At 39.6% G+C, this 21,451-nt stretch overlaps 2 protein-coding genes across 18 annotated transcripts in view; both read right to left on the bottom strand.

Annotated features, from left to right (window-relative positions):
• Positions 1-734: 734 nt before the first annotated feature.
• Positions 735-11,128, bottom strand: LOC124386611 (tubulin beta chain-like). 4 transcript variants are annotated; one of them, XR_006925961.1, is made up of 8 exons: positions 11,104-11,128; positions 9,649-9,762; positions 5,104-5,212; positions 4,183-4,293; positions 2,919-4,011; positions 2,183-2,293; positions 1,082-1,193; positions 735-949 (listed from the first exon to the last, which is right to left on the bottom strand). XR_006925961.1 is itself a non-coding variant. In XM_046850567.1 (4 exons), the coding sequence occupies exons 1-4, from the start codon at positions 5,904-5,906 to the stop codon at positions 2,951-2,953; spliced, it is 1,410 nt and encodes a 469-aa protein (XP_046706523.1). In that variant the 5' UTR covers positions 5,907-5,946; the 3' UTR covers positions 2,886-2,950. The 4 variants fall into 4 exon arrangements, 1 of the variants encoding a protein (XP_046706523.1); XR_006925959.1 differs by lacking the exons at positions 9,649-9,762; positions 11,104-11,128 and adding an exon at positions 5,778-5,946; XR_006925960.1 differs by lacking the exons at positions 9,649-9,762; positions 11,104-11,128 and adding an exon at positions 5,778-5,946 and having other exon boundaries at positions 2,931-4,011.
• LOC124386609 (tubulin beta chain-like) overlaps positions 735-21,451 on the bottom strand; it is a 36,688-nt gene continuing 15,971 nt past the window's right edge. For 3 of the 14 annotated variants that reach the window (XM_046850561.1, XM_046850559.1, XM_046850560.1), the window contains 9 exons: positions 19,584-19,659; positions 18,725-18,832; positions 12,749-12,859; positions 11,467-12,551; positions 11,104-11,179; positions 9,649-9,762; positions 2,183-2,293; positions 1,082-1,193; positions 735-949 (listed from right to left, as the gene is read on the bottom strand). In XM_046850561.1, the coding sequence (XP_046706517.1) occupies positions 11,491-12,551; positions 12,749-12,859; positions 18,725-18,832; positions 19,584-19,659 (1,356 nt within the window). In that variant the 3' untranslated portion in view covers positions 735-949; positions 1,082-1,193; positions 2,183-2,293; ... (1 more) ...; positions 11,104-11,179; positions 11,467-11,490. Of the gene's footprint in view, positions 950-1,081; positions 1,194-2,182; positions 2,294-7,507; positions 7,788-9,648; positions 9,763-11,103; positions 11,180-11,466; positions 12,552-12,748; positions 12,860-14,437; positions 14,547-14,787; positions 14,947-18,724; positions 18,833-19,583; positions 19,660-20,109; positions 20,233-21,451 lie in introns of those variants that run through there. The other 11 variants (XM_046850562.1, XM_046850552.1, XM_046850555.1 and 8 more) reach the window with 11 other exon arrangements.

Here is a 21,451-nt window from a genome sequence, read left to right as displayed (position 1 = left end):
ACAAAAGCACAGCTTTTTGTTGTTATAATAAGAGTGTACAAATCAAAGTAGACCCTTTACATATTCGAATATATATATATATATATATATATATATATATATATATATATATATATATATATATATATATATATATATATATATTTTTTTTTTTTTTTTGCTTATGGAGCTATATATATATATATATATATATATATAAAATCTGAGCAAAGAAAAGACATTGTGAATAAATGTGTTGCACTGAAGATTTTAATTTCGCCTCTTTTATATTTATTTATTTGTTAATATTCTTCCACTTCTTTCGGCTTCTCCCATTAGGGGTCGCCACAGCGGATCATCCGTCTCCATACTACTCTGTCCTCTACATCTGCCTCTTTCAACCCAACTACCTGCATGCCTTTCCTCACCACATCCATAAACCTCCTCCTTGGTCTTCCTATTTTCCTCCTTCCTGGTGGCTCAATCCTCAGCATTTTCTTACTGATATACCCCATGTCCCTCCTCTGCACATGTCCAAACCATCTTAATCTTGCCTCACTCACGGTGTCTCCAAAATGTCCTACATGCGTTTTAATAAACTCATTTCTAATCCTGTCCATCCTAGTCACAAAAAAACCTAATAAGGGCTTGACCAACTGAACCTTGAAGCAGAACACGGCAACAGAGCCAATTGGTCACTTAATTAATAAATTTGTTACCTTTTGGGGATTACCGTAAATCACTAAGGACAAGGATTATTAAGTGCATGTTTTATTGGTATTAAACAGACAATGACATTTTATATTTAAACCTGCTCCTTTTCCTCCTCCTCAACCTCTTCAGCAGTTGCATCCTGGCACTCCAACAACAGGTCATTCATGTTGCTCTCTGCTTCAGTGAACTCCATCTCTTCACCTTTGTACCAGAGCATAACCATCATACATACAGAGCAACAGGAAGCAGAAAACACCTGGCAAATTACAACAAGGACACAATCGGAATAAATCCAAATTTGACCACAAAACATTACCATATCAGATTTACTGGTTTGCCTCTGTATGTAAAAGAAAATAAGTTATCAGAATGTTATGTAAATCGTTACCAAAAACAAAATGTTGTCCAGCCTGAAAATCTGCCTGTATAGTCCAGACTTCAGAGTCTATAGTTCCCAGCTTCAAATCCACTAGCACAGCACTGGGGGATATATTAGCCACCTGTAAAAGATTCATTATATTTGTATGCATAGTTATATAAAACCTAAAAATTACATTATTTAGTAACTTGCGAGAAATGATAGTTCAGCCTGTAATAGAAATAGCTTTTCACTAAAATACCTTAATCCCTATTAACATTCCCTCTCTCTCGTCGTAAACATGCTTGCTCAATGTTAACCCATCAATGAGCATTGAAGAGTTTAATATGTGTTTTTGCTTGTCTGTGATTAATGGCCCTTGAGCGAGGCCCTTAACCCTCTGTGCTCCACGGGCGCCTTATCATGGACGACCCTGCGCTCTGACCACAGCTTACGAACAAGCTAGGATAGGCAAAGAAAGAACTTTTCTGTGCTGTAATGCATGTGAGAAATAAAGGCTATTCTTCTAATCTCAGAAAAGCATTTTCAAAACTGAACTGCACACACAAGCTTTGCTAATTTGTAGTTTGTATAAAATACATGCTGAATAAGGAGTGCATACAAGAAAAATGGCCATCTTAAGATTCAGTATTACAAATACCAACCAAATATATATATTTTTTAAATTATTTTATAGCTAATCATTAGAAAAACTGTACTACAGTTACTTATCGTAACGCAATCACAAGTTCAGAACAAAGCATGTATAAACAAATGTGGCCATGACCTTATAATAATTGTACAGGGATTTTGACCATTTCTACATTAGGACAATATTTTTCATTTTGGTTTGTTCTATGAAAAAACATTTCAGTTCCTTCTCCAGTGTTTTATGCCCCATTTTACATCTAGTTGGGGAAAAAAAAGTTTTATAATAATACGGATGTAACGTTACACAATTCCTGGTTTGGTACGTTCCTCAACTTTTAAGTCACGATTCTATTTCAGCACAGTTAGGGGGAAAAAATGCAAAACAATTGCTTGTCATGTATTCTATTTTATTTAAATTATTTATATATTTTAAAAAAGAGCATGTTTGATGCTTTTCAAGTATAAAACTGAAAAACTCACCAGTAGCTTCACTGTAGTAGATATTAATTCTTTCCAGCTGAAGATTACTGTCACCATGGCGTAACCACCAGTAGGGTCAATCCCATGCTTGTTACAAATGACTTCCCAGAACTGAATTGTAAAAGAGGGAAAAACCAAACAAACAAAAAAAAAAAAAAAAAAACAGTTAACTTAGTTTTGCCTCAAAAACTCCAAATCAAAAATAGACTGACAGGACATGTGAACAGAAGTCTGCAAAGTCTCTAAAGCCATTTTAATCCACCGACAGGCTGTTTGAGCATAGTTTTATCATACCAATAAAAAATAAAAAGCAAAAAAGATGAACATGTTATTTAGAGAGAGTGTAAAAATTACTCTCTTTTTGAGTGGTTGTTAATTAGGCTAAGAAGAACTTTCTCCATGTGGACCCGAACCTATGGAAGTTCTAAAAGGCCATACATTATCATTTTTTTCCCCTTTACAGTGGCTTCAGATCAAACCTACATTTGTCCAGGATTTCAAATGATGCATCAGACCTAACTGATCTCAGCACTGAACATGCTGCCAGATTTTACATGCATCAACTGGAACACACAACAATCTTATTCAGCAGAACAAATGGTACAATTTCTGCCTATACGCAAAAGGCAGAAAGTAGCCCCTAAAACCATTTTGGTGCAAAAAAAAAAAAAAAAAAAAAAAGTAGCAAAACAGGTCAAATTGGTAACATTTTATATAATCAGTAGAAATTTATTAACTTTAAGGTTACAGGATAGTGAAGAACATTGTTTAAGCCTGCTCCTCTTCTCCTTCCTCCTCAACCTCTCCTTCATCTTCAGCAGTTGCTTCCTGGTACTGCTGGTACTCTGACACCAGGTCATTCATGTTGCTCTCAGCTTCAGTGAACTCCATCTCATCCATACCTTCACCTGTGTACCAGTGCAGGAAAGCCTTGCGTCTGAACATGGCTGTGAACTGCTCGGAGATGCGCTTGAACAGCTCCTGGATAGCAGTGCTGTTGCCGATGAAGGTGGAAGCCATTTTTAGGCCACGGGGTGGGATGTCACACACAGCAGTCTTCACATTGTTAGGGATCCATTCGACAAAGTAGCTGCTGTTCTTGTTCTGCATATTGAGTATCTGCTCATCCACCTCCTTCATGGACATGCGGCCACGGAAAATGGCAGCCACCGTGAGGTAGCGGCCGTGACGTGGGTCACAAGCGGCCATCATGTTCTTGGCATCAAACATCTGCTGGGTTAATTCAGCCACGGTGAGGGCACGGTATTGCTGGCTACCCCTGCTGGTCAGTGGGGCAAAACCAGGCATAAAGAAGTGGAGACGAGGGAAAGGCACCATGTTGACAGCCAGCTTACGCAGGTCAGCATTGAGCTGCCCAGGAAACCGCAGACATGTTGTGACTCCACTCATGGTGGCACAGACCAAATGGTTGAGATCACCGTATGTTGGAGTCGTGAGCTTCAGGGTGCGGAAACAGATGTCGTACAGAGCTTCGTTGTCGATGCAAAATGTCTCATCTGTGTTTTCCACCAGCTGGTGAATTGACAGGGTGGCATTGTAAGGCTCCACCACTGTATCGGATACTTTGGGAGAGGGGACAATGCTGAAGGTGTTCATAATGCGGTCAGGGTACTCCTCTCGGATTTTGCTGATGAGCAGGGTGCCCATGCCTGACCCAGTACCCCCACCCAGGGAGTGAGTAAGCTGGAAACCCTGCAGGCAGTCGCAGTTCTCAGCCTCCTTACGCACCACATCCAATACAGAGTCCACCAGCTCAGCACCTTCTGTGTAGTGGCCCTTGGCCCAGTTATTACCAGCACCACTCTTTCCTGTGGAGAAGAAGCAATGAATATCATACATACAGAGCTACAGGAAGCAGAAAACAGCAGGGAAGAATTACTTGACTGCAAAACATATGACCATATCAGATTTACTGGTTTGGTGCTGTATGATAAGGAACAAGAAAATGGAAACTATTAGAAATGTTATGCAATAGTCACCAAAAACAAAGTTGTCTGGCCGAAAGATTTGTCCGTATGGTCCAGACCTCACAGAGTCCATGGTACCCGGCTCCAAATCCACCAGCACAGCACGGGGGACATATTTCCCACCTGAAAATTTTAAATATATATATTTTGATAGAGAACAATTCCCTCTTGTGAATGTTACAGCAGCTAGTTCACAGAAAAAATGTACAAGAAACAAAATATTATGGCTAGGTAAAACATAAGGACACAAAAGGAAAAAAAATCTAATACACAAAGAAGCTACTGTAACATGCTGCCAGTGGTGTGGGCATCTTGAGAATAATTTAAACCAATAAGTGCAAGCTGCTACCAGAGTCTATTGGCCAGTTTATATAATCGTTTGCAGCAACATGCATGCAGAATGCAATAAGGCACACTGCCCACATAAGTCCATCATGGTCTCACGGCCAAACACATGACAACATAGCAAACATGTGGGGTGATTATATTAGGTATCACCATTTTTAGATGGCTAATTATGTGGCAACTCTACAATTCGATGTTACTATTATCCACAATACAATCGCTCACACTATGCTGAGTCCGTTTATGTATCACATGTCTGTTTCTGAAGTTTTGGAATGCCAAGAGTCTTTGGGCTTTCATACAGTTCATGTCATGAGTTTAAAATGACCAAATCCTTTATGCTTCCTCGTTATTTTCTATGAGGCAATAAACTGCAAATTACCCAAACGTTTCAGGCTTATTGAGGAACAGGAGACCAAAAGAAAAATAAAATGGCACATATTGCACCATCAGGCTGCAAGATTGTTATGGTATGTTTGTCCAGAAGATAAATAAATAAATAAAATAAGCAATTGTGATTCTTTCCAAGCACCACCAATATATATACACAAAGTATTTTTTTTTAAGTACAAAAGAAAAAAGCCTTACCAGTAGCTTCATTGAAGTAAACATCAATTCTTCCCAGCTGAAGATCACTGTCACCATGGTAACTGCCTGTTGGGTCAATCCCATGCTCGTCACAGATTACTTCCCAGAACTAAGGGAACAAAATAAATTGTAAAAGGAAAGGGGGGGAAAAAAATGATAAATTTGAAAAGAATCCCAAATAAAATTAAGGATGCAAAATTAACAAACACGGTCTAAACCATCAGGAGCCCAATTTAAAATAAAGAGGAACGAAGAGGGGAAACGGTATGCAGCAATATTATTCATTTATTTATGAGGATAGCATAGGCTAACAACTATACATCACTTAGAGTATGCTATAGTGCCCGCTACATTATTACACAAAACAAAAATTCATAAAATCCAACAAACTTTTGCTTACAATCATCCGATACAATTTTTGGCATTGAGGACTGAATGCAGTGTCACACCATCAGCATGAGCATATGACAGATATGTGATCGAGATAAGATTTATTACTGGCAACCCAGCTTGTAAATAGCTGATAATTGATATGTAGTTAGATATCACATTTTCCACATGTAGGGTTTAGCTCTGAACTTTATAGCTGAGCGTGTAATAAACGACACGAGCATCGAAAAGAAGGGGGGCGGGGCTGCGCGGGGGTGGGGGTTAAAAAGGCTTTCATGTCTTACCTTGGCACCGATCTGGTTGCCACACTGTCCTGCTTGTAAATGAAGAATCTCCCTCATTGTTGTTTTCCCAAAGACTGAGTTTGATGCTACACTTCGCAATCTCCTGCGAGACTGGTGCCAGAACGTCATAAACACGGTAATTTATTAAACGGGCAGAGAAATCAGCCAAGCGCTCCCATTCGTTGCTTTATGTCGTAGACCCGCCCCACCAACGATGTAATTGGTGGAGATATGACACAATACTATTGGTTGAAAGTGCGGATACTCGCTTCTGATTGGCTGGTTTCACACCAAGGTTTCAAATGAATATAAATCTACAAAAGGTATTTTTAAATAGCATTTATACAAATATAGCACTACACTTATAGCAGCTGGTACAGAGTGGATAGAAAACAATAAGAAAGCACCTAGAATTCAGTGATTAAGAGTTCATCAGTTGTCAGCCTAAAGACTCCAGGCATGCCATAGATTAAATCAATAAATTATATATAACAATAAAATATACAATTTCGCATGAGCAATTTTTGAAGGGGACACATAATAAAGTCAAATTGTACTTATAAAGATATGTCCCCACAGTGAAAAACTTTGCTTTTATCATTATTATTGTAGCATGGAGACCGTGTCATTATGGTTATTTTCAACGTTTTTCTCAGGTTCAATGACAAAGCAAAACAAGGATTTAAAAAAAAGGTTTAAAATGTATTTAAAATTAATTAGGACACTTAAGAACAGAATAGAAATTAATTATACAAAAGAATACAGTGGGGTCAGTTCGGACGTGGCACAGTGCAACCCTTGGGGTTCCGCCCATGTAAAAATGTGCTATTTTCCTCAAAAACCTCATCGCTCCTCACACTACACTACGCTGCCTGAGATCGTCTAGCACTGAACGACCGTTCCCACCTTCTCTCAGGGTCTCCTCTCTGTTCTGATATCGAGGTGGTGGAATGACCTTCTGCTAAATGACCAGTGACTCCGGTGTTTGGACATCTTCAAGCAATGAGTGAAGACCTACCTCTTCCTGAAACACTTAAACTAGAACGTTTTCCTTGTCGTTGTTTATATAAAAAAATTTTTTAATGCGATCAGTCACGTGTCTGTTCCTGTAGTTTCGGCATGCCTAAAACCTTTAGGCTTTTATACAATTCCTGTTCTTTTTGGGAAAGGAAAAAAAAAAAAAAAAAAAAAACAACAACCACCGAAAATAGCATTAATGTATACTGCTTTCATTTCACCTGTTGCACTTACTGTGTATGCACTACCCCTACCAGGCACCATCACAGCATGGATAACTTTACCAAACAACAACCTGCTGGATTTCAATAGCACAAAAGGCTTCTTACTTTTTACTCAACTACATTTGGCAGAATCGGGCATCTTTTTTTTCCCCCCCCTGAGTGGATAACTACTTAACTGGTAAAGCATTTAGTAAACAACCAAATGCCAACATGCTGCCAGTTTTAAAATGCATCAACTGAAAGATACAGCAATCTTAGGCATAACTGGATCTGGATAAACACAAAAGGCAGAAAGAAGCCCCTGAAACCACTTTGGTGCAACACAAGTAGATAAACAGTGGTTTGATTATTCAAAAGGTTTGCAATGTGACTACTGCAGTTAGTCACAAGATTTAAACCAAATGAAAGCTTAACAGAACCCTGCAACAGAGCCAATTGGTCACTTAAGTTTTTTTAAATTAACTTCTGGGGATTAATTCACAAGGAAAATTATTTTTAAGTACATGTTTTATTGGTATTAAACAGACCAAGAGCATAGAAGAACCAGGAACATCGTTGAAATTGTGTAAGCTTGCCCCTCTTCTCCCTCCTCCTCAACCTCTCCATCATTAGCAGTTACATCCTGGTACTGCTGATACTGAGACACCAGGTCATTCATGTTGCCGGACTGGACAGATGCTCATTTTATTGCATTTAACCACAGCTGTCTGGCAGTGGCAGCAGGTATGCGTTAAGATTCCAAACATGGAGCCTGTATAATAGAACACATCTGGATAGGAGGAGACACTTTATCCAGGTTACTTGGAATGTTAACGACTAAACCATTCAGTTGAAAGTTTTGGCACATATTACGTTGTCAAGTGACAATTTATGTCTAGGAAACATACCTGAGCAAAAATAAATACATCAAATGAAGATGTAAATGGATTGGTCAAAGATATCATGCCACATGTGCAGTTAGCTCAAGATGGGTGGCTACACTATTTACAAAGGGCAAAATCCATCCACTCAAAATTGTTCCAGATAAGGCGGGGAGGAATTTAATAGCAATTAGAGAGATTTACATTTTTACCATATGTTGTAATATTTATGGCCCTAATTTGGACCCTTACTTTTTTATATTTATATATATATATATATATATATATATATATATATATATACACACACACACACACACTCACTCACTCACTCACTCACTCACTCACTCACTCACTCACTCACTCACTCACTCACTCACTCACTCACTCACTCACTCACTCACTCACTCACTCACTCACTCACTCACTCACTCACTCACTCACCTGAAAGAATTTACAAAATTAACTTATTTTATATCTGGAGAATAGTTAACCCTCAGGACAGAGAATACTCTACATGCCAATGTATAACATACACTAGAATTAATTTCTTTGTTGATGCTAAATTATTGTCACTTGCCAGAAAGGTTATGTATCTTGATAAAGTGGTCTCAGATCCTCTTAAATCTTTAAATGTAGCTAACCTGCCCCGCTGTGATGGAATATGGAGACTTAAGAAGAAGGAGGAGTCTAGGGTGACTTATAAAGAGAAATGTACACACAGGTGGACTATGTTTTATGTAGGAGATGCAACCTGGAGGAGATTGGAGACTAAGGTGTTGGCAGGGGACAGTGTAGCTAAACAGCATCAGATGGTGGTATTTAGGATGATTTTGAAGGTGAAGAAGAGGAGGAAAGTGAAGTTAGAGTGGAGAGTGTGTTAGAGAAGAGAAAAAAGAATGCATGCAGGGTGGAGAAGAGTGGCAGGAGTGATTTATGATAGAAGGGTATCTACTCGTGTAAAAGGGAAAGTTTATAGGACAGTGGTGAGACCCGCAATGTTACATGGTTTAGAAATGAGTTTATGAGAGAGACAATGTATGTAGGATATTTTGGAGACAAGGTGAGGAAGGCAAGATTGAGATGGTTTGGACATGTGCAGAGGAGGGACATGGGGTATATCCGTAGGAAAATGCTGAGGATGGAGCTCCCAGGAAGGCCAAGGAGGAGGTTTATGGCTGTGGTGAGGGAAGACATGAAGGTAGTTGGTTTAAAAGAAGCAGTTGTAAAGGACAGGGGGTATGGAGACTGATCATCTGCTGTGGTGACCCCTAATGGGAGCAGCCAAAATAAGTAAAAAAAAACCCACAGATGTTAGCAACTGGCCTTAAACTCCAAATTAATTTTTCCAAGCCAACTTCACAGCGAAAGAAAGAACAGCACCACCAAAGAAACCCCAAAAGATTGCGGGAGCATTTCAACAAGCATTAGAGGTAGTTTTACATAGACTTCAGAAAATTAAGACCTGGTTAAAGTTCATCTTTGAAAAAAGAACAGCAAATTTAGGACCAATTCAGTTTTTTTTTTATGTTAGACTTGTACGCAAGACCTAGTGATTCACATCAAGAATGTAGAAATTTGGCTAATATTTTACTCTAATAATTACAGGAGTCGAAAAGTAAATGTTTTATTACAAGCACTTTTGAAAATCTAAGAGAGATTATTTCCAAAGTGAAATTTAGATTTGCTCATTTTCAGCTTTTGTTTTTGTTCCCTTTAAATGTGGCAGTCCCTATGTAATGAAGTGTGAGATCAGTGAAATAACCTCACCTTTAGATGATGAGGAGGAGCAGGAGGCATGAAGGTTAAAGTCATGATGGGCCTGATGATGCAGCTCCTGCAGACTCTGCTCAGTGATCCCCTGCAGGCTTGTAATTATTGGCACTGAAGGGACAAAAAGACCATGGTACAAGTATAAAACCATCAAGAGACACAGTGAAAAATAGTGCCAGTGGCTCAGAGGTGGGAAGTAACGAAGAACAAATACTTTGTTGGTCTACTTAAGTAGATTTTTCTGGTATCAGTACTTTACTCCACTATTTACTTTTTGGACAACTTTACTTTCACACATTACATTTTTACACAAATATCTGTACTTTCTACTTACATTTTCAAACCAGCCTCGTTACGTTTAGTATTATTTCTTCTCATTGAGCGCAATTTCCAGCCTAACAACCCTTCATTGCGCAGCTTTTTCACCATATCACTGGTGTTTTATAGCCTGGCTATCGGACGTAGACTTAGGCTAGGGGAGCTAACAATGAGCAAGGCAACAAGAGGAATCGTTAATGTGAATTCAGAGGGAGTCACCGATGTGAAAATAAATAAAACAAAAGACATTCCTCAACACCCATGGCCATATATAAGGTAGACGTTTTAAATTATTGGTGTAAAAAAAGTGCTGGCTTTCAAGAATTCGCCATCAAATTTGAGAAAGCACATACAGGTAATCTAAAGTTTTATTGTTATATCTTTCTTGTCATGAGCCATTTTAATGTTTACATTTTTTTTCCCCCTACAATTTTGTTTGTTATATAAGGGATCGTGCCACACGTTGCTTTTTTTTTTTTTTTAAATATGTTGTAGAACTGCTATACAGGTGACGTATAAATGATAAACTTCAATAAAATGCACAGGATAACTCGCCTTAAATTTGTCATTTGTAAAACATCATAATAACCGAGTTGTTTTTAAGGACAGCTGGAATAACCCTACAATCTGGTATATGGCATGGTGATGGCAAATCAATTTTTAATCACACACACACACGTTGCTGACTGCACCCCATGACTTCTCACCTCACCTACATTAGTACCTGCCTTTCGTAATACCCATGTGGCTGATGAACACATATCCATAAGCACACTCCAAAAATGTAGTGGAACATCTTCCCAGAAGAGTGGAGGGAATCATATGAGCAAATTCAGTTACCAGCATGACACTAAAACAGGTAATAGTAATGGCTACTTTTTACTTAAGTACCAAACTGTCAGAGCCCAAACTTCTTTACTTTAACTTGAGTAAAAAAGTGTAGTCAGTACTTCAACTTTTACAGAAGTATCTGAGTATATGTACTTTTACTTAAGTAAATGATGTGCATACTTTTGCCACCTCTGCAGTGGATACATCACCTTTTATTCCTCTGTCCCCAGTCTGCCCTTAAATCTGTACATGAAAATAGTATGAATTACAATAAGATGTTTTTACTACAATTGCAGTACTTACTCACTGTGTGCCTTTTCCTTTCGATGTGCTCAGCCTTGTGGATCTGTGTAGAAACACTGATCTCGAGGGCCAGAAGCTGAAGACAGGAACAACAGATGAGATCAAACCTACATTTGTCCTAGATTTCAAATAATGCATCAGACCTGACTGATCTCATCAGCACTGAACATGCTGCCTGTTTTTACATGCATCAACTGGAACAAACCGCAATCTTATCCAACAGAGCAAATGGTACAATTTCTGCCTATACGCAAAAGGCCGAAAGTAGCCCCTAAAACCATTTTGGTGCAAAAAAAGTAGCAATACAGGGCAAATTGGTAACATTTTATATAATCAGTAGAAATGTATTAACGTTAATGTTACAGGAAAGTGAAGAACATTGATTCTTTAAGCCTGCTCCTCTTCTCCTTCCTCCTCAACCTCTCCTTCATCTTCAGCAGTTGCTTCCTGGTACTGCTGGTACTCTGACACCAGGTCATTCATGTTGCTCTCAGCTTCAGTGAACTCCATCTCATCCATACCTTCACCTGTGTACCAGTGCAGGAAAGCTTTGCGTCTGAACATGGCTGTGAACTGCTCGGAGATGCGCTTGAACAGCTCCTGGATAGCAGTGCTGTTCCCGATGAAGGTGGAAGCCATTTTCAGGCCACGGGGTGGGATGTCACACACAGCAGTCTTCACGTTGTTGGGGATCCATTCGACAAAGTAGCTGCTGTTCTTGTTCTGCATATTGAGTATCTGCTCATCCACCTCCTTCATGGACATGCGGCCACGATAAATGGCAGCCACCGTGAGGTAGCGGCCGTGACGTGGGTCACAAGCAGCCATCATGTTCTTGGCATCAAACATCTGCTGGGTTAATTCAGCCACGGTGAGGGCACGGTATTGCTGGCTACCCCTGCTGGTCAGTGGGGCAAAACCAGGAATAAAGAAGTGGAGACGAGGGAAAGGCACCATGTTGACAGCCAGCTTACGCAGGTCAGCATTGAGCTGCCCAGGAAACCGCAGACATGTTGTGACTCCACTCATGGTGGCACAGACCAAATGGTTGAGGTCACCGTATGTCGGTGTCGTGAGCTTCAGGGTGCGGAAACAGATGTCGTACAGAGCTTCGTTGTCGATGCAAAATGTCTCATCTGTGTTTTCCACCAGCTGGTGAATTGACAGGGTGGCATTGTAAGGCTCCACCACTGTATCTGATACTTTGGGGGAGGGGACAATGCTGAAGGTGTTCATAATGCGGTCAGGGTACTCCTCTCGGATTTTGCTGATGAGCAGGGTGCCCATGCCTGACCCAGTACCCCCACCCAGGGAGTGAGTAAGCTGGAAACCCTGCAGGCAGTCGCAGTTCTCAGCCTCCTTACGCACCACATCCAATACAGAATCTACCAGCTCAGCACCTTCTGTGTAGTGGCCCTTGGCCCAGTTATTACCAGCACCACTTTTTCCTGTGGAGAAGAAGCAATGAATATCATACATACAGAGCTACAGGAAGCAGACAACAGCTGGCAATTACAACAAGGACACAATCAGAATAAACCCAAATTTGACTGCAAAACAGATAAGACCATATCAGATTTACTGGTTTGGGTCTGTATGATAAGGAAGAAAATTTTTTACTATTAGAATGTTATGCAATAGTTACCAAAAACAAAGTTGTCTGGCCTGAAAATTTGTCCGTATGGTCCAGACCTCACAGAGTCCATGGTACCCGGCTCCAAATCCACCAGCACAGCACGGGGGACATATTTCCCACCTGAAAATAAATATTCATTTAGATAGATAAGTTTATTCCCAAGGGGGAAGTATAATGTTACAGCAGTCAGTTCACAGACAAAGTACAACAAAAGATGTAGAATATTATTAAGGTTAGGTATTACACTAGGTAACGATATTAAGGCTAGGATAAAATTGATTAATATAAAAATGTATAAATTAATAAAATAAAAATGTAATAAAATAAAACAGGCTGCTAATAATAATAATAATAATAATAATAATAATAATAATAATATAAAATACAATAAGCGCATGTCTGTTTCTGTAGTTTTGGAATGCCAGCGAGTATATGGGCTTTCACACAGTTCATGTCCTGTTTGCGTTTCAATGACCAAATCCTTTATGCTTCCCTGTTATTTTCTATGAGGCAATAAACTGGCCATTACCCATAATTTCCAGGCTTTTAGAGTACCAAGAGACCAAAATAAAGTAATAGCACATGTTGCACCAACAGGCTGCAAGATTGTGCTATGGTTTGTTTGTCGAGAAGAAGAAAAAATAAAAATACCAAAAATTTAAACAAATAATAATAATAATAATAATAATAATTGCAATTGGCAGGGTTCAAGCAACTGAGGTACTGAAGGTCATAAAGAAAAAGACATTAGGAACATGACCACCGAGTTTCGTCGTAATACGCCTCTGGTAACGTTGTCCAACAGGCGATCACATGTAATTTCCAGATAGCGGCCATGTTTAAGATACACAAATATCATTATGAAACCTTATGGCACATTGGACAGATGCTGCATGCGAAGTACCAAGTCGGTCGGATGAATGGTTGCGTAGTTATAGCAGGGTTAGGTTTTTTTGTTTGTTCAGCACCACCAGGTGTCAAAGCTATTTTCTGATTTTTTGATTAAGGATTGAGCTCATAGACACGTCCACCAGGTTTGGTAAAGATATCTCATCCGTTCATGAGATATAGCCATTTTTGTCAGTGACCCACCTACTTTGAGCATTTTGGCGACCCTTTAAACAGTGAGTAGAAATTGGCAATATATAATCAATCCCAGTCTACTGAACATTGCTATACTGGCTTTGTTCCGATGGCACAAAAGACCTAGGACAAGTTTGCAAAAGTAGGTTTTAACATAACTCAATTTTACGGAAAAAGCTAACTTTGTAGCACAAATACGCCAAAAGGCATCTAAAAGTTTTGAGTCTACGATAAACCTTGTACGAGCTAGGGTCAAAATTGTGCAAAATACATTTTTTTTGGACTGTAGCGCTCCCTTTGGCCAACTGGGTTGATACTTTGTCAACCTTTCCCCAAATTGAGCTCCACCATCTGGCCAAGTTTAAATTCTCTAGGCCTTACCGGTTAGTCTGCACGATCAATTTTAGTGTGGATCAATAATAATAATAATAATAATAATAATAATAATAATAATCATCTCTACAATAAAAATAGGGTTTCATGCTTAAAACCCTAATATTAAAAATAATCTGAGCAATAATAAGAGTGATGCTTTCCAAGCACCACTAGTAAACATAACTACAAAAGAAAATTTTAAAAAGGTTGTTCTTAAAAAAATAAATAAAATATATTCACCAGTAGCTTCATTGTAGTAGACATTAATCCTTTCTAGCTGAAGATCACTGTCACCATGGTAACTGCCTGTTGGGTCAATCCCATGCTCGTCACAAATTACTTCCCAGAACTAAAAGGACAAAATCAATTGTAATCTTATTTATTTTGCCTCAAACACTTGTTAACAAATAATACTAATTGGATGACTGAAAATCACAGGAGTCTGTCTTCTTAAGTCTACAAAATCATTTCAATCCGCTGTCGCAGGCGATGCGGACAGAAGTTTATCTTTCAGCTTCAATTACAGTTGAACATGTAGTTATTCGAACAGCGAGAGTGTACAAATGTGGTGAACAATGTTCATTTCTTACCTTGGAACCAATCTGGTTGCCACACTGTCCTGCTTGTAAATGAAGAATCTCCCTCATTGTTGTTCGTCCAAATAAAACCAAATAAAACCAAATCTGAAAAAACAAATCTGCTGAAGAGATGCTACACTTCGTTCTCCGGCAAAACTGAAGCCAGAACGTCACAAACATGGCTATTTACACGGTCAAAAAATCAGCCAAGAGCTCCCATTGGTCGCCTTACGCCATAGACCCGCCCCTCCAACGATTTAATTGGTGACGCATGCATGACGCGACTATTGGCTAAAAGGGCAAATACTCGCTTCTGATTAGCTGGTTTCATACCAACGTTTTAAAAGGAATAAACATCTGCAAAGGCATTCTAAAAAGATAATATAGCTGCAAGCAGCGATAAGCGGTACAGAATCGCATTGCATTCACAAAGAAAAAAAAAATTCTCAATAATCTCATAATGACGTAGTATCTCAAAATTATGAGATCCTTTTCTCATAATTATGACTTAAACCATATGATAGCTTCTACATCTCCATGGTTGCGCAACAAGGTGCTTCTAAACAAAAAAATAAATAATAAAAAAAAAAAGCAGTTACGTCAGAGCTGGTGTTAAGTACTAAAACGCTCCTCTGCCACAGACTGCCCCAACTTATCTCATAATTGAGATACCAAGTCATAATTATGAGATAAGGATCTTAAATTATGAGATACTAAGTCATAATTATGAGATCCTTGATGTGAATGTTTTTTTTCTTTGTGAATGTAATGTGCTTCCATAAAAGCGGGGTTCAAACAAATGAGGTACCAAAGGTCATAAGGAAAAAATATATCAGGAACATAACCACTTAATTTTACGGAAAAAGCGAACTTCGTAGACCATAAACGTCAATAGGCATTTTTGTTGGTTGGACTGACGGATTCCAAATATCTAAAAGTTTTGAGTCCAAGAGGTATGTTGTATGAGCTATGGCCAGAAAAGTGTGAAATTATTTTTTTAACTGTAGCACCACCCCTTTGGCCAACTGGGTTGATACTGTGTCAACCTCTCCCCAAATTGAGCTCCAACATCTGACCGAGTTTCAAGTGTCTAGGCCTCGCAGTTTGGTCTGGACAATTAGTTTTAGGGTGGAATAATCATAATCATAATAATTAATAATAATCTCTACAAAAATAGTGTTTCAGCATTCCATGCTTAAACCCCTAATTATTTGCAACTCTGTGGGGGGCTTCATTGTAATATACATTAAATGTTGTTAAATCTAGCCCTGCGGTTTATTTGTGCTACAAAACAGACCTCAAATCGTGCAGCCAGTTGGTGCGACATGTGCACATACTCGAATAAGGAGTCGAGCTGTCAGTGTCCACAAACTGACTTTTTTCCAGCATAGAAAATGAACGGGGCCGGAAACAGGTCAGCCCTCTAGCATCCGACATGCATAAATGTCAGATTCAATTATAGCAGGTGGTACAGAGAGGATAGAAAACAATAAGAAAACACTTAAAATTCATAGTCCTTAAGAACCGTGTGAAAGCCTTAAGACTGCAGGCATGCCGTACATCAAAGCAAAGTTCGAGGAGTGATAAGGTAAAAAGAGGTAAAAAGGTGATATTTCCTCAGAGACCTCATCGCTCCTCACACTGCTCCACCACAGCATGGATATCTTTACCAACTACAACCTGCTAGATTTCAATAGCACAAAAGGCTTCTTACTTTTTAGGGGACATATTTGCCACCTGAAAAGATTACAATATTAATATACATTTAGAAAGCTAACTTTATACCCAAGGGGAAATTATAATGTTACAGCAGTCAGTTCACAGAAACAAAGTATAACAAAAGTTGTAGAAGAACATTGAGGCTAGGTATTACACTAGGTTACCATATTAAGGCTAGGTAAAAATTACAAAAAATAAATAAATAAAAGAAACTACAACAGTGTAGTGCCACCTTGAAAATAATTCAAATTATGAAGCACGCACATGTCCGTTTCTGTAGTTTTAAAATGCCAGGGATTATTTGGGCTTTAATTCAGTCATCAATCATTCATGCTTTCCCGTTAGTCTCTGTAAGACAATAAACTGCCCATTACCCATAATTTCCAGGCTTATTGAGGAACAGGAGACCAAAGGAAAAGTAATAGCACATGTTGTACAAACAGTCTGCAAGATTATGGTATGTTCGTCCAGAAGAAAAAAATAAATTATATATAAAAAAAAATATATAGCTGCAAGCAACAATTAGCAGGGTTCAAGCAACTGTGGTACTGAAGGTCATAAAGCAAAAGTCATTAGGAACATGACCACCAAGATTCTTTGTAATATGCCTCTGGTAATGTTGTCCAACAGGTGATCACAAATAATTAGATAGTGCAAGATGGTGGCGCGGCAGTAGCTCGCAGCGGCCGATCCGGATCCAAAAATAGTGCTTTTACCATATTTAGCCTGACTTTTTACAATACATGGACACCAGAGTCAGCTGTGTTCATGTGTACGACCACCAGACGCTGTTACAGTATAGGAATCGTGCATCCAATAATCTGCATGATGTAGTTATAAATAACCTTCGTGACCTAAGCTTGCTGTGACCTCGGCCTCAAAAACCAGGTCCCCAGCCCTCAGTGTCACCTGATGTCGGTGGCCGGGAGAGGGGACATCGGAAGTGCTGCTCGAGAAAGCGGAAGTGCGGCAAGCAAGCAGGTGTCCGTGCTAAGCTAAATGCTAACCCTTGCCGGCCGGCTCTCCCGTCCATTCTTCTTTCTAAAGTTTGTTCCCTGGAAGATAAACTGGATTACAGCCGACTCCAGCAGACCACGTGGCGAGAGTTGAAAACTCTGCTTGTCTCACGCTATTGCTCATCGCTAGTGGCGTTTGTGACTGTTAGATTCAGACCACTTTATTTACCACTGGAAATCGCCACTGTTTTCATTGTCGGAGTGTACATTCCTCCGAGCGCTAATGCTAAGGAGGCACTGTGTGAACTCTACGGCGCTATTAGCGACCTGCAGAATGCTCACTCCGACGGATTGTTTATTATTATCCCCGGCGATTTAATAATGCGAATCTCTGCAAGAGTGTGTGCGCTCCTGAAACAAAGAGACTCTGCCTTTAGAGCAGAGGGCAAGATAGCCTTAAGAACAGCAAGGGCCAAACTGTCCCATGCCATCAGAGAGGCGAAGCAGGCACATGCAAAGAAAATCCACGACCACTTCCAGGACAGCGGAGACACCCGGTGCATGTGGAAGGGCATCCAGGTAATCACGAACTGAAAGACAACGTCACCTGCTTGTGACTGTGATGCCTGCCTTCCAGATGCGCTGAACTAGGACAATTACTATTTACACAAAAATGTTGATTTTGGTGAAAAACCTCAAATTATTGTCTAGACAAATTAGAATGTGATCATACTACAAGCAAAAGTAAAATCATAAAATGGTGACATTAAATGGTTAAGACCTATTTCAGACCACTAAGAACGAAATTTAAACCCATATCACATCAAAAACACAGACGTTGTTAGCAACTGGCCTTAACCAAACTCCAAATAGATATTTGCAATTTACAGTGAAAGAAAGAACAGTACCACCAAGAAAACCCAAAATAAAGTGGGAGCATTTCAACGAGTATTAGAGAGAGTTTTACACAGACTTATGAAAATTCAGAAAAAGATCTGGTTCAAGTTATTTTAGACCAAAAACAGCAAATATAAGTCTAATTAGTTTTTTTAAATGTTAGACTTGTTCAAAAGATCTGGCGATTCACATAAAAACAGAGAAATGTGGGTTATATTTTACTCTAATCATACTGGAAATGAAAAGTAAATGTACTAGAGATTATTTCCGAAGTCAAATTTAGATTTGTTTATTTTCAGCTTTTGTTTTTGTTCCCTTTAAATGTTGCAGTCCCTATGTAATAATGTGGAAGTGTGAGATCAGTGAAATAACCTCACCTTTAGATGAGGAGGTGGAGCAGGAACAGGAGACATGAAGAAGGTTAAAGGTCATGATGGGCCTGATGATGCAGCTGCTGCAGGCTCTGGTCAGTGATCCCCTGCAGGCTGGTCATTATTGGCAATAAAGGGACACAAAGACCATGGTATAAGTAAAAACCATCAAAGACACATTGAAATAATGCCAGTGGATAAATAACTTTTTTCTTCTCTCCCTGGTCTGCCCCTCAAATCTGTACATGAAAATAGTATGAATTATAATACAGTGGAACCCGCTTATCTCAACCTCGGTTATCTCGACAACCCTATTAAGTCGACGTTTTTGAAGTGGAACCGCCAAATTCTCGCTTTGTCTTAGTATTTTTTATCGGTTATGTCGATTCTTTTATGTCGCCGAACCCTGATATCTCGAGCACAAGGGGGGAAAAATTTGCCATTTAACGTCGGTTATCTCGGTGCAGCCGCAGAAGAACTTGCGGAAGTGGCGGAAAAATCAAGGCTTACAGCTGCTACAGGTGTTGTATTGTATACTGGTGAATCTCTGCTGTTAGTTAGTGCACATATGCCTTTTGTTGTTAAATGTTATGCAAAGAACGGGAGGCGAAAGCGTTATTATATTGCCGCCATTTTGATTTTCGTTTATCTCGATCATCGGTTATCTTAATGCTTTTTGGCGACCCCCTAGGACATCGACATAACCGGGTTCCTCTGTAAAATGTTTTTGCCACAGAGTGTATAAAACTTTTGCAAAAGACACTTCAACACTACAAACAGAAGGTAAGCAGTAAACACAGTGCATCATCTTTACTCCTCATTCAGTGTGTCAGCGCATACATTTTACTACAATTGCAGTACTTACTCACTGTGTGCCTTTTCCTTTCGATGTGCTCAGCTTTGTGGATCTGTGTAGAAACACTGATCTCGAGGGCCAGAAGCTGAGGACAGGAACAACAGATATGATCAAACCTACATTTGTCCAAGATTTAAAATGATGCATCAGACCTGACTGATCTCATCAGCACTGAACATGCTGCCTGTTTTTACATAAACAGAAAGAAACAGCAATCTTAGGCAGATAATGGACCATAGTTCTTCTGGATAAACACAAAAGGCAAAAAGAAGCCAGCTGAAAGCACTTTGGTGCAAAAAAAGTAGATGAACAATAGTTTGATAATTCAAACGATTTGCAGTGTGACTACTGCAGTTATTCACAAGAATTAAACCAACTAAAGCCTGAACAGAACCCTGCAACAGAGCCAATTGGTCACCTCTTAATTAAGAAAAAATACAATTTATTACCTTTTAGGGATTAATTCACTACAAGAAAAAAGACTGTTAAAGTACATGTTTTATTTGTATAAAACAGACCAAGACCTTAGACGAACCCGGAGCAGCATTGAAATTCTTTAAGCCTGCTCCTCTTCTCCCCCCTCCTCAACCTCCCCTTCATCTTCAGCAGTTGCATCCTGGTACTGCTGGTACTCTGACACCAGGTCATTCATGTTGCTGGCTAACCCTGCTGGTCAGTGGGGCAAAACCAGGAATAAAAAAGTGGAGACGAGGGAAAGGCATGTTGACAGGCCATGTTGACAGCCAGCTTACGCAGGTCAGCATTGAGCTGCCCAGGGAACCGCAGACATGTTGTGATTCCACTCATGGTGGCAGAGACTAAATGGTTGAGGTCACCGTATGTCGGTGTCGTGAGCTTCAGGGTGCGGAAACAGATGTCGTACAGAGCTTGTCTATGCAAAATGTCTCATCCGTGTTTTCCACCAGCTGGTGAATTGACAGGGTGGCATTGTAAGGCTCCACCACTGTATCGGATACTTTGGGGGAGGGGACAATGCTGAAGGTGTTCATAATGCGGTCAGGGTACTCCTCTCGGATTTTGCTAATGAGCAGGGTGCCCATGCCTGACCCAGTACCCCCCCACCAAGGGAGTGAGTAAGCTGGAAACCAGAGGTGGGAAGTAACGGAGTACAAATACTTTGTTACTGTACTTAAGTAGATTTTTCTGGTATCAGTACTTTACTCCACTAAAAATTTTAGACAACTTTTTACTTTTACTCATTACATTTTTACACAAATATCTGTACTTTTTACTTCTTACATTTTCAAAACCGGCTCGTTACTTTAGTTTTAATCCATTGATTTGGTGAAATATAACATTTTTCTTTTCACTGCGCGCAGTGCACAGAGTGCACAGAGGGAGTCAGTGATGTAAACATGACTGAAGAACAGACACATTCAGGTTCATCATCATCTTTTCTCTGCTTGTGTTCTGTATGTGGATCTTCAGCCTGGATACATTCATTAGGTAACAACATTTTTAATTTGTTTTGTATTAATATAAGACTTTGATCACCGAAACAACACGGCCGAAACAGTTTGCTGTGATGACGCAAACAAAAACCGCTGCCTGCACGTGCATGTCTAAAACAACATGTCTGCATTGTGGACGTATTTCAGTATATCTGAGAAAGACCCACGGATAGCGATTTGCAAAACATGTAATGCCGAAATTTCAAGAGGGGGTGCGTCTGCAAAGACTTTCTCCACGTCGGGTTTAATTTGAAATCCAAACATCCGATCGCTATGCTGAATATGAGAGGAACGCAAACGCACAGAAAAGCAAAACCCCTCCGAGCATGCGCACTCCGTCTGTGGTGGACGTTTTTGAAAAGGCAGGAAGTTTCCCAGTGATAGTGTTGTATTGTATCTTTAAGC

The sequence above is a fragment of the Silurus meridionalis genome, chromosome 5 (assembly GCF_014805685.1).
Source record: "Silurus meridionalis isolate SWU-2019-XX chromosome 5, ASM1480568v1, whole genome shotgun sequence".
In the NCBI taxonomy this organism is placed as follows: Eukaryota; Metazoa; Chordata; class Actinopteri; order Siluriformes; family Siluridae; genus Silurus; species Silurus meridionalis.
The sequence above is the reverse complement of the archived record's forward strand: the minus strand, read 5'-3'. Positions and strand labels throughout refer to the sequence as shown.